The sequence below is a fragment of the Stegostoma tigrinum genome, chromosome 4 (genome assembly GCF_030684315.1).
Source record: "Stegostoma tigrinum isolate sSteTig4 chromosome 4, sSteTig4.hap1, whole genome shotgun sequence".
NCBI lineage: Eukaryota > Metazoa > Chordata > Chondrichthyes > Orectolobiformes > Stegostomatidae > Stegostoma > Stegostoma tigrinum.
The window spans coordinates 2686504-2700353 of record NC_081357.1 but is presented as its reverse complement, the minus strand read 5'-3'; the positions used below and the strand labels follow the sequence as shown (position 1 = coordinate 2700353).

The 13850-nt window shown below is 46.4% G+C and overlaps 1 protein-coding gene across 1 annotated transcript in view; it reads left to right on the top strand.

The window, feature by feature from the left end:
• Positions 1 to 13850, top strand: part of LOC125452334 (dynein axonemal heavy chain 6-like) — a 920763-nt gene that overhangs the window by 520952 nt on the left and 385961 nt on the right. Inside the window, exon 63 of the mRNA XM_059645527.1 lies at positions 13023 to 13118. Within this exon, the coding sequence (XP_059501510.1) occupies positions 13023 to 13118 (96 nt within the window). The remainder of the gene's footprint in view (positions 1 to 13022; positions 13119 to 13850) is intronic.

Here is a 13850-nt window from a genome sequence, read left to right as displayed (position 1 = left end):
TGCGGCCGCACTTGGAGTATTGCGTATAGTTCTGGTCACCGCATTATAAGAAGGATGTGGAAGCTTTGGAAAGGGTGCAGAGGAGATTTGCTAGGATGTTGCCTGGTATGGAGGAAAGGCCTTACGAGGAAAGGCTGAGGGACTTGAGGCTCTTTTCATTAGAGAGAAGAAGGTTGAGAGGTGACTTAATTGAAACATATAAAATAATCAGAGGGTCAGATAGGGTGGATAGGGAGAGCCTTTTTCCTAGGATGGTGACGGTGAGCACAAGGGGGCATAGCTTTAAATTGAGGGGTGAAAGATATAGGACAGATGTCAGAGGTAGTTTCTTTACTCAGAGAGTAGTAAGGGAATGGAATGCTTTGCCTGCAACGGTAGTAGATTTGCCAACTTTAGGTACATTTAAGTCGTCATTGGACAAGCAGATGGACGTACATAGAATAGTGTAGGTTAGATGGGCTTGAGATCGGTATGACAGGTCGGCACAACATCGAGGGCCGAAGGGCCTGTACTGTGCTGTAATGTTCTATGTTCTATGTTCCTGCCTTGTGTCCCCCTTCTTTCTGAAACAAAGGTTTATGTTTATTCTCTCAGTGATACCACTAACTGCAGACTGTCCGGTTATTATCAATTTTCTGCCTGCGGGATTCTCCTGTGTACAAGCTGAGCATGTTTCCAGCAACTTTAAAAACAGATTTCACTGGTGGGAAAGAGCATGAAATGGGCCTGAAAGGTGCTTTTGAAAATTGAGATGTTCCAGTCTTTTTGTGGTTGCTTGTCTGCCTGTGCTTCTATACTTTATTCTTTCTGAGCCAGTCCAGCTGAAGTCCTCTTATCTGGTAACTGTAAAAGCGATGTCCCATCAATCGATCTCAACTTGTTACCGCTCAGTGCTAGCTGGGTAAGCTTAGACGTATGATTGAAGATATCCTTTGGAAGTTTGTCAAGACCATTGTTTCTCAGGTACAGCTTGTGCAAATTTCCCAAACCTTCCAGACTGGCAGCAGTGATGGTGCTGAGCTGGTTATTGTCCAAGACCAATATCTTCAGGCTGCTGAGTGGCTGAAAGGTGCCTGGTGGGATGTGGCTGATACAGTTGTGGTCCAGGTTGAGCAAGTAGAGCTTTCCCAAGCCTGTGAAAGATCTGCTGAATATCTTCTGAATCTTATTGAAGGCCAGGTCCATGATTCGGAGGGCACCCAGGGCCTGGAAGACATTGGGTGGCAGAGCAGTGATTTCATTCAGTGGCATGTCCAAGTCATTCAGGCTTCGGAGGCCAGAGAATGCTCCTGCTCTGATGGACCTGAAATGGTTTTGGCCCAGCATCAGGAAACGAAGACTGGACAGGTTTTGAAAGACCTTACAGGGAAGTCTGCTGAGTTGGTTGCCATAGAGATTAACCAGTATCAATTGGCTGGCACCAGAGAAAGCCTGAGGATGGATTGATCTGATGGAGTTTCGCTCAAAGTTGATGCTTTCGGTATGTGGCATTCCCTGAAGGAATTTAGCAGGAAGGGTTTGCAAGAGATTCTCACCTTTGAAAAGGAAGCAGCACACATGAGCAGGTGAATACAGATCAGGATGCTGCTGTGATAATGTGCAGTTAGTGTGCTAGCACTGACATGTCTTACCAACGCCAACAACAACATTACTGCCACTTTTAGCAGAGTAAAATATACCGAGCAGCTTTGCAGGAACATTGGAGATATTAGGACATGTTCGATATTAGTTCAAAAAGGTTGGGTTTGAACATCACAACTAGGAGCAGGAACAGACATCTGGCCCCTTGATCCTGCTCCACAATTCATTTGAAAACATTGTCCCACATCCATCCCACATACTCGCACGATTCTCACATACCTTCAGAAACATAGAAAATAGGAACAGGAATAGGCCATTCAGCCCCTTGATCTGAGTCCACTATTCAATGTAATCACTTTCTCTGCTGAGGAACCAGGAGAAGTGCTGCCCTCTTGTTGGGACAAGGCATCATTGGCAGAGCTGATGTCATGTCTAAATCCCAGCTCCAAAGGCCCTGTGAGCCAGGAAAAACCCCTTGCATTCTGTTACTACGGGAGGCAGGAAAACTAGCATCGTACGGCCATTTGGGACCACAAGGTGCAGCCAATCAGAGCGGCACACAGGAGACTCCTTCCTTTTCGAGCAGTCTACAAGAGGATGTGCACATAGCACTGTGCTAGCAGCCCACGTCAGTGCAATGGCTGGGCTGGAACAGAGCATACAGCAGTGCAGGAAGAAGGTGAAAGCTCTTCTGTACTCCACAAGGTGGCACCATTTTCTCTCTGCCACTGCCCAGGCTTACACCTCTCACCAAGGCTCACAGAATGGAATAGGGCGGGAGCAGGCCATTTGGCCCATACTGACCCTCTGAAGAGCATCCCACCCAGACCTACCCCCTCTTCCCTATCCCATAACCCTGCATTTCACATGGCCAATCCACCGAACCTGTGCATCTTGGGACTATGGGAGAAAACCAGAGCACCCAGAGAAAACCCACGCAGACACGGGGAGAATGTGCAAACTCCACACAGACAGTTTCTTGAGGGTGGAATCAAACCCAGGTCCCTGGCGCTGTGAGGCTGCAGTGCTAACCACTGAGCCACTGTGTGAGTACAGCTCTAACGTTTGTATATATCATGTCACTAAGTGCGTCTCTCTCACCACAGCCTCCCAACTACTAAGTCTTGCTGCCCCCTGTGCTTAGAACATATAGAACATAGAACAATACAGTGCAGAACAGGCCCTTCAGCCCTCGATGTTGCGATGTTGCATCCTGATCTGTATTCACCTGCTCATGTGTGCTGCTTCCTTTTCAAAGGTGAGAATCTCTTGCAAACCCTTCCTGCTAAATTCCTTCAGGGAATGCCACATACCGAAAGCATCAACTTTGAGCGAAACTCCATCAGATCAACAAACCCCTCCCCCTACACTATCCCATCATTATCCATATGCTTATCCAAGGACTGTTTAAATGCCCCTAATGTGGCTGAGTTAACTACATTGGCAGGCAGGGCGTTCCACGCCCTTACCACTCTCTAAGTAAAGAGCCTGCCTCTGACATCTGTCTTAAATCTGTCACCCCTCAATTTGTAGCTATGCCCCCTTGTACAAGCTGAAGTCATCATCCTTGAAAAAGACACTCACTGTTAACCCTATCTAATACACTGATCATCTTGTATGTCTCTATTAAATCCCCTCTTAGTCTCCTTCTCTCCAATGAGAACAGACCCAAGTCGCTCAGCCTTTCTTCATAGGCCCTGCGCTCCAGGCCAGGCAACATCCTGGTAAATCTCCTCTGCACCTTTTCCAATGCTTCCACATCCTTCCTGTAATGGGGCGACCAGAACTGCACGCAATATTCCAAATGAGGCCGCACTAGTGTTTTGTACAGTTGCAGCATGACATCACGGCTCCGGAACTCAATTCCTCCACCAATAAAACCTAAAACATCATAAGCCTTCCTAACAGCACCATCAACCTGGGTGGCAACTTTCAGGGATCTATGTACATGGACACCAAGATCCCTCTGCACATCTACACTACCAAGAATCTTTCCATTGACCCAGTATTCTGCCTTCTTATTGTTCCTCCCAAAGTGAATCACCTCACATTTATCTGTATTAAACTCCATTTGCCACCTTTCGGCCCAATTCTGCAGTTTATCCAAGTCTCTCTGCAGCCTGCAACATTCTTCCACACTGTCCACCACTCCACCGACTTTAATGTCATCTGCAAACTTACTAACCCATCCACCCATGCCTTGTGTCCAAGTCATTTATAAAAATGACAAACAGCAGTGGTCCCAAAACAGATCCTTAAGGCACACCACTAGTAACCGGACTCCAGGCTGAATATTTTCCATCAACCACCACTCGTTGCCTTCTTACAGAAAGCCAGTTTCTAATCCAAACTGCTAAATCTCCCTCAACCCCGTGCCTCTGTATTTTCTCCAATAGCCTACCATGTGGAACCTTATCAAAGGCTTTACTGAAGTCCATGTACACCATGTCAACTGCCCTACCTTCATCCACGTGCTTGGTCACCTTCTCAAAAAACTCAATGAGGTTTGTGAGACACGACCTGCTCTTGAGGAATCCATGCTGACTATCTCCAATCAAATTGTTGCTTGCTGGATGATTATAAATCCTATCTCTTATAAACCTTTCCAAAATTTTTCCTCCAACAGACGTAAGGCTCACAGGTCTATAATTACCTGGGTCATCCCTACTGCCCTTCTTGAACAAGGGCACAACATTTGCAATCCTCCAGTCCTCTGGTACTAAACCTGTAGACAATGAGGACTCAAAGATCAAGATCAAAGGCTCCGCCACCTCCTCCCTAACTTCCCAGACAATCCTCGGAAAAATCCCATCTGCCCCAGGCGATCGATCTACCTTCACACCTTCTAGAATTGATATAACCTCCTCCTTACTACCCTTAATCCTTTCAATTCTAGTAGCCCATAACTCAGTCATCTCCTCTACAATACTCTCCTGTTTCTCAGTGAAAACAGAAGAGAAATATTCATTTAGCACCTCTCTGATCTTCACAGGGTCCACACACAACTTCTCACTTCTGTCTTTGACTGGCCCTGTTCCTACCCTAGTCATCCTCTTATTCCTCACTTACCTATAGAAAGCTTTAGGGTTCTCCTTTATCCTACCTGCCAATGTCTGCTCATGTCCCCTCTTTGCTCTTCTTAACTCTCTCTTTAAATCTTTCCTCGCTAATCTGTAACTCTCCATCGCCTCATCTGAACCATCTTGTCTCATCGTCACATAAGCCTCCCTCTTCCGCTTAACAAGAGATACAATTTCTTTAGTAAACCACGGTTCCCTTATCTTATCACTTCCTCCCTGCCTGACAGGGTCATACCTATCAAGGACACGCAATATCTGTTCCTTAAACCAGCTCCACATTTCGATTTTCCCCATCCCCTGCATTTTGCTAACCCATTCTATGCTTCCTAAGTCTTGCCTAATCGCAGTCACTGGGGGCAGCTCCCCATTCCTCCTACTCAGATATCAGCATAAACTACTATACTTTTCACTTCCACCAGGCTCAATCCCATCCCATTGCATCATTGCAAGAAAAACTCTCATCATAACCAGGCTGAGGGCCGAGACCTGCTGGGGGGAGGTGGATGTTATGCTCCTCACCCTAAATAAGGTGAAAATGCTTGGTTTGGTGGGACTGGGGACAATGACCATTGATTTGGTCACTGAGAGCTCTGTGGGTAGTGCTGCTCTCTCATTAATGCCAGTGCAGACTCATTTTTACCCTGAGCATGCTTTACCCCTTAGCACAAGCAGTTCCTTCTCTTCTGATAGAGGTGAGACTGGGACTGGGACACAGTGAACTGTAAGGAAATGGAGACCAGTGCCATCAAGACTCAGCTCCATCTCCATTTCTGAGGAGGAGATCAGTGAGCCCTCACAGGATGCAATGGTCATGCTTTCTCCTGAGTCGTCCTCCAGTTCCAAGACTTCCGTCTCAGGGAACACTTCATCTTGATCAGGCCCTGACCACAATCCCTGACAAGGTTACAGTGTTGGTCAAGGATGAACTGCCAGTGACCAGGCGCCAGATCAGCCAGGTAGGAGATGATTGCTGGTCAGAGACATTCGCTGGATTGGAGGATACAGGAGGCCACTGATGACACCAGCATTATGCTGGCTCTGGGATACATGTGTCCAACTGCCTGTGTGCACACACTGGCTAAAACCATGGCACTCTCTGTGTCTGCATCTTTCTGTAGTCAGGCTTGTGCTCCAGTGCTGTAGCTGGTGCTCAATGGCAAGGTAAGAGAGGGATGAACACAGAACATAAAACAGTCCAGCACAGTACTGACCCTTTGGCCCACAATGTTGTGCCAACCTATTACCCTACTAAGATCAATCTACTCTGCATACCCTACATTTTACTATCCTCCGTGTGCCTATCCAAGAATTGTTTAAAAGTCTGCAATGTATCTGACTCCACTGCCACTGCTGGCAGCACATTCCACACGCCCACCACTCTCTGTGTGAAGAACCTACCTCTGACATCTCCCCTATACCTTCCTCCAATCACCTTAAAATTATGCCCCCTTGTAATAGTCATTTCTGCCCTGGGAAAAAGTCTCTGGCTATCCACTCTATCCATGCCTCTCATCAACCTCTATCAAATCACCACTCATCCTTCTTCGCTCCAATGAGGAAAGCCCTAGCTCCCTCAACCTTTCCTCATAAGACCTGCCCTCCAGTCCAGGCAGCATCCTGGTAAATCTCCTCTGCACCCTCTCTAAAGCTTCCTCTTCCTTCCTATAATGAGGTGACCAGAAGTGAACGCAATATTCTACATGTGGTCTAACCAGGGTTTTATAGAGCTGCAGCATAACCTCATGGCTCTGAAACCCAATCTCCCTGCCATGATGAGGGACCTTGTCTTCACTCTGCATGCCCATTTCCTCTCGGATTGTAGCAGGCACCCAGACAGAGGAGGAGCCACACACAGGACCCTCAGAAGTGTTATCTCAGGACTTCCAGAGTGCCCAGCCCCTCCTCCTGTCTACTACCTGTGATACCGAAGCCTGCAGAGGAGAGATGGTCTGCATCAGGACAGGAGGCTCTCAGCAGGCCTTGGTCCTCTACACCCGAATGTTCCCAGGGGACAGTTAGCCAAGGCTTCCAGGCCAGAAACGTTAACAATAGATCAGGCTCCTTCTACCTCAGGTGGGGACATCAGGGCTGAAACCATGCATAATGAGAGGGAAAGGAAGAAATTCATTCACCAAGGGCAGACAGCTCATAGTAAATGTGCTCTTTAGTAGATATATATTCACTGGCACTGATGAAATGTCTGCTCCAGTTTCTTTGTTGCTGTTGGACCTGTGAAATTGTACCACTTTGTGCCTTTTCAAACATTGCAATGATTAAGGGAATTGTAATGCACAAACATGACTCATCTCTTACAACTGCAACCTTGACTTCAGATAGTGTTCAGTGTCAGGGATCCTTGCACTGTGACGCTAATGCCTCAGCCAAGATTGAAGAGTTAGGTTTAGGGTTAGAATTAATTTGGAGACACTGAACCCAAAGTAACATTTTGGTAATACGGTCCCTGCACATGTCATTCCACATGCACAGCCATATTGTGAGTGAGACACACAGCCAGAGATGGTCCACACATCCTGAGAAGGCAAACTTCATCCTGTGTAATAAAATGTGAAGCTGGATGAACACAGCAGGCCAAGCAGCATCTCAGGAGCACAAAAGCTGACGTTTCGGGCCTAGACCCTTCATCAGAGAGGGGGATGGGGGGAGGGAACTGGAATAAATAGGGAGAGAGGGGGAGGCGGACCGAAGATGGAGAGTAAAGAAGATAGGTGGAGAGGGTGTAGGTGGGGAGGTAGGGAGGGGATAGGTCAGTCCAGGGAAGACGGACAGGTCAAGGAGGTGGGATGAGGTTAGTAGGTAGCTGGGGGTGCGGCTTGGGGTGGGAGGAAGGGATGGGTGAGAGGAAGAACCGGTTAGGGAGGCAGAGACAGGTTGGACTGGTTTTGGGATGCAGTGGGTGGGGGGGAAGAGCTGGGCTGGTTGTGTGGTGCAGTGGGGGGAGGGGATGAACTGGGCTGGTTTAGGGATGCAGTAGGGGAAGGGGAGATTTTGAAACTGGTGAAGTCCACATTGATGCCATATGGCTGCAGGGTTCCCAAGCGGAATATGAGTTGCTGTTCCTGCAACCTTCGGGTGGCATCAATGTGGCAGTGCAGGAGGCCCATGATGGACATGTCATCAAGAGAATGGGAGGGGGAGTGGAAATGGTTTGCGACTGGGAGGTGCAGTTGTTTGTTGCGAACTGAGCGGAGGTGTTCTGCAAAGCGGTCCCCAAGCCTCCGCTTGGTTTCCCCAATGTAGAGGAGGCCGCACCGGGTACAGTGGATGCAATATACCACATTGGCAGATGTGCAGGTGAACCTCTGCTTAATGTGGAATGTCATCTTGGGGCCTGGGATGGGGGTGAGGGAGGAGGTGTGGGGACAAATGTAGCATTTCCTGCGGTTGCAGGGGAAGGTGCCGGGTGTGGTGGGGTTGGAGGGCAGTGTGGAGCGAACAAGGGAGTCACGGAGAGAGTGGTCTCTCCGGAAAGCAGACAGGGGAGGGGATGGAAAAATGTCTTGGGTGGTGGGGTCGGATTGTAAATGGCGTAAACTTCATCCTGTATCGGCTTGTGAGAATCAGGACTGGGAGACATACACTAAGCTGCTCATGTCACCGTTCTACCTCAACACAATGGCCTCTGCCACCTTCAACACTGTTCTACAGGATGCGTAAACATGTCAGGGCATTGTTCTAAACTCAGAAATGTTTAAGGCTACTAAACCTAACTAAATAAAGGGAAATGCCTCAGTATTCCTTCCTACCTGCTGACTGAAGCCTTAAGAGCTTCGAACTGCAGTGCCAGGCAAGGCCAGTGCACTGTCTCATTGAATGTACTTAACAACCCAGCAGTCACTGCTGTACAAAACCCTGGTTAGACCCCATATGGAGTAGGATTGAGATAAAGAGAAATTTCTTCACCCAGAGATTGGTGTACCTGTGGAATTCACAGAAAGCAGTTCAGACTCAAACATTGTTTTTAAGGGGTTAGATATAGTTCTTAAGGCTAAAGGGATCAAAGGTTAAGGGGACCGAGTTGGATGATCAGCCATGATCATATTGAATGGTGGAGCAGGCTAGAAGAGCTGAATGACCTACTGCTGCTGCTATTTTCTATGTTTCTATGTTTCGCTGAGAGCAGATCTGGGAACCACACCTTAGGAACGATATATTGGTCTTGAGAAGGAGAACTGCATAGGTTTACAAGAATGATACTTGGCCTTCAGGGGTTAAGTTATGAGGAGTGATTATATCAATTAGATCTGTTTTCTCTAGAATTTAGAAGGTTGTTGGGTGATTTGATTGTAGTCTTCAAGATATTAACAGGAAAAAAAAACAGACTAGAGAATGATAAACTATTCTCACTGGTTGGGGATTCTGTAACTGGGGAGCATAGTCTAAAGGTTCGGACCAAATCATTCAGGAGAGATGTTAGGAAGTACCTCTGCATACAAGTGGTATAGCTGTCCTGCATTCTCTTCCACAAAATGGATACTGGATCAGTTGTTAATTTTAAACCTGAGATAGACTTTGTTTTTCTTAAACAAAAGGATTGAGGGATATGGGCCAATGGCAGGGATATGGAGTTAGGCCACAGATCTCAATGAATGGTAGAACAGGCTTGAAGGGCTGAATGTCCACCTCCTATTCCTATGTTCCTAACTGTTTCCTGCAGCAGGAGGGTTGAAGAAGCAGGTAGGAGAGGAGGAGATATTTACTTCACGCAGTCAGATATTGTGATCGGGAATTTACTGACTGGACGGGAGGTGGTAACAGAGTCAATGGGAATGTTCCAAAGGGAATGGGATAAATACTTGAAACGGAAATATAGACCAGTCAATGGGAAAAGGGCAGGGGTAATGAAACTAATTGGATCCATCTATAAAAGGGCTGGCATAGGCAGGATGAGCTGAGAGGCCACTTTCTGTGCTTGATTTCATGACTCATCCTTCAATCGCTGTCACTGTGACTAGGTCAGAAATATTCTCAATCAGTTACAGTGGGGTATCTCTGAGGAAGGCAACTTGCCTTGTCGTCATGCACCTACTTGTCAGCCTACCTGTGTGAGCTATTCATTTAATTTGATTTATTGTTGTCATGTGCACCTAAGTACAGTGAAAAGTTTTGTCTTGCGAGCAGTACAGGCAGATCATAACATACAAGGACATAAAGATCAGAGAGTTCTCAGACAGAGCAAGGGTGCACTGCACAGGAGGTGCACAAAGCAAAATCAACATTAAATTTGAAATTTGAGAGGTCCTTTCAGAGTCTAATAACAGTGGGGAAGAAGCTGGTTTTGAACCTGTTGGTACATGAATTTAAGCTTTTGTATCTCCTGCCTGATAGAAGAGGTTGGAAGAGATTATACCTGGGGTGGGAAGGATCTTTGATGATGATTCACAATGCAGTGTGCGATCCAGTGGCAATACCTACCCATTCTGAGAAGCCAGGAATCCTCAGGGAGCTGAGCTGGCATTGCCTTCAGGCCTTGCCGATAGCAGTCCACCTCGGTGTGGTTGATGGTGGGTTTTCTGCTGCAGCTACACTCCTTTGGGCATTGTCCTGCCATTGTCTGATACACACCAAGAGCAGCCCACAGAAGGTACTGCACTAGAACCATCCTCCTAGCAGGCTGCAGGAAAGAGAAGGGAGCACAGGCACGAGCTAGTGTGTCTGCCTCACCACATCGCCCTGTGGCTATAGAGGGAGATGGAGAGAGAGCAAAACCACTGCACAGCCACTGGAGTCTCAGTCACTGAACTGACAGAAAGAACACTGTTTGTACACCATCCTGAAGAGTTCCCTCTCACTAAAGTATCTTTTTAATATGTAGACTCAATTATATCACAGGCAATGCAGCAGCCAATTCCTGCACAGCAAGCTGCAACAAATAGTGATGAGATGATAAGTGGATAATGCTTTCTTTAATAAGGTTTGACTGAGGAATAATATTGGGCTAAAGAGCAGAAATAATTCACCAATTCCTCTTCAAAATAGTGTTTTTTCTATGGAATCCAAAGAGATCTGGTGTGGCAAAAAAAACCCCAGAAAGTGCTGGAGAAACTCAGCAGATCTCACTGTATTGGCAGAGAAAGAAACAGGGATAACATTTTGAGTCCAGTATGACCCAATGGGGCCTCAGATTAATGTCTTATGTGAAAGATAGTACCTCTACCAGTACAGCCCTCCCCGGGAGTGCCAGCTTCAAATATCAAACCCACAATCTTTTAACTCAGAGCTGAGAGTGCCCCCAACTGAGCCATGATGAACAAGTAATGCAGCACCCCATCAGTGCACAGTGAGATCCCACAGATGGTGGTTTGATTGAAGGAGGAATGTTTACTCAGATACTGGGGAGATCTCAGCAGCCTGTTTCAATGATGACATGTTCAGCTCTCTGATGGAACAGGTAGAATGTACCTTAGCTAATTCTCTCCATTCAAAGACACAACTCTCACAATGAACCAAACCTGCTTCTGACAGAAATTATCAATGTTAGAAAAGCAGTGATGAAACCAGCCAGGAATAATTACCAAGGTGACAGTGTTTGACACAGGAGAGTAAAAATGCTACAAACTGCAGAGTAACAGGCTTTAGATTCCTCACATAACCTGAGGTTCAGGTAGATTGCTGTTTTAACATTTCACTGCATGTTTAAAAATACAAAGTATGAAAACCATTTCATTTTACTATCTACAAGTTTCACAATGTGAGCAATGGGAATATTGGGCTAAACAGCAGAAATAATTCACCAATTCCTCTTCAACCTTGGGAAATGTAAACAGCCTCATGTTTTCTGCACATTGATTGAAAAATAAAATCATGTGTAATACCTTTTAAAAGAAAAAAAACTGAACTGCCAGAAACATGACCCATACCTCAAACTGTCTGGCAAGCTGCAGGTTAGCAGAGGTGATCCCAGTCAGCAGGAGACTGTCCTTCCTACACACTGTGAGCAAAGTCAGACTGCAGGGTTTTCCAGTAGTGATGTAGTTTATGGGTAAATAGTGGGAGGGCTACAGCTGATATTACAGCATCGGAATGACTGCAGGCCAGCAAAATCCAACTGTGGGGTGGAACACTGGGGCGTTCTTCCGATGTTTGACAGTAATGATCTTTCTGAGGACTGCAGTTAAAGAGAGATGTGGCTCAGAGTGCAGGTGCAGAGGACAGTGTGCTGAATGAATGGGGGAGCAGACAGATGTCAGACAGCACAGTGGTTAGTAGGAGCAGCTGTTATGGTTAGGTAGTTTGATGTGTCTATGGAGAACAATGGCATATGTTGTGTGAAAGCCTGGAAAATATCCAGAATTACCTAAGGCCGGGAATTTGGAAAAACCATCAGCTTTTATGGCAGGATCCATACAGAGGCCAGCTCTGATGTGTAATCAACAAGACATGTGGACTGTGATGCTGTAATTTACTTTTAGGGATAAAGATCCATTTACTTTGGCTTCCAACATCCTGGCAGTCACATGATACAACAGTAATAGAGTTGTTGATTGACGCCAGCCATCAATCTCTATAAAACTATAACAGGCTCACAGGTGAGATGAGGGAGACCCCATCCTCCACCAACCAGGGGAGTGAGAAACTTCGGAATATCTTTCCAAAGTGACATATTCTTCTCAACAACTCAACACCTAGAACACACCATTCCTCAACGCATTCAGATCCAGGATCCTAAATGCCACTTTCTAGAAGAAAACTCGAGTTGGAATTCGAATGAATGTGGTGAGAGAAAAATCATAGATTGCCTCTGGAGCACGGTGGCTCAGTGGTTAGCCCTGATGCCTCACAGCATCAGGGACCCAAATTCACTTCCACCCTCAGGTGACTGTCTGTGTGGAGTCTCTGTGTCTGCCTGGGTTTCCTCCCACAGGCCAAGGATGGGCACGTGAGGGTGGATTGGCCATGGGAAATTGTCCCATAGTGTCTGGAGATGTGTGGGTGAGGTGGGTTAGCCAGGGGAAATGCAGGCTTACAGGTACAGGGTAAGGATGCTCTTTGGTGGGTTAGTGCTGGCTGAATGGCCTCTATCTCCACTTTGGGGAAGCTGTTACCAAAAGAACTGTTAGTTTTGCTGCAACCTGTTCGAGTTTGGATTAGGTCATATTAATAATACATGTGCCAAATCTGTTGAGTTTCTCCAATACTTTCTGTATTTATTTCAGGTTTCGCAGTAGTTTGCCATGTTGTGTTGGTCAGGCTAACCCCTGTTACTATCTGACAGCTCAAAGCAACAGAGAATCATTGGAAACGTCAGTACTCCTGCAGTAAACCAGCAAAGGACAGAACACCACTTGTAGAAACTGCTGGTGAAGGTTATAATCAAAATGTGTGTGTATATGTGTTTGACAGGCCTTTGAACCGAAACAGCAACATGTGCAGGAGGCTAAGGAAGCCCTGGAGATCGCAAAGGAGAATCTTAGAAAGAAACATGAAAGTCTGAGACTGGTAGGAAACTGTTAGCTTCACTTAAAGCTCCCTTCCTTTCTCAGGTCCCAAGCACCAACTCCCAGCCCTATAGATAGAATCATAGTCAGACTCCATCATGTCTTTGTACAGCTCCAGCATGGGCACTTACATTCACACTCATGTACTTTTAACATATTGTTACGGCCCCTGTACAGACTGATTATCTAAAAACTAAGGAAACCCATGATGACAACAGGAGAAGAAACTTGATAGGATTTCACATTTTTGACTTTTCATTGAAACAAAGGAATTTAACTCAACATAAGTAAACATTAATTTACTATGAGTTGACACATTAATCAAAGAATAAAGATATGGGTTACACAATCAAAATATTTCTTACAAACCACTTACGTCAGATATATAACATTATTGAAACATTAGATAGACACTTCTGTCAGATATATAACATTAAGGGCATAGATTCAAGTGAGCTCCAGGCTCAGTAAACCTTCATCTCTCTCTACAATGCCTGGCAGGAAAAGGTCTATAATGAAGGATGCTGGTTTCAGCCTCACCCCAGCCCTGTTCCCAGTCCCAATCCCTGCCCCAGTCCCAGTCCCATCCATGTTCCCAGTCCCAATCCCAGCCCCAGTTCCAGCCCCAGCCCCAGTCACCCACCCGTTCTCAATCGCAATCCCAATCCAAGTCCCAGCCCCAATCGCAATCCCAATCCCAGTCCTAGTCGGAATCCCAATCCCAGTCCCAATT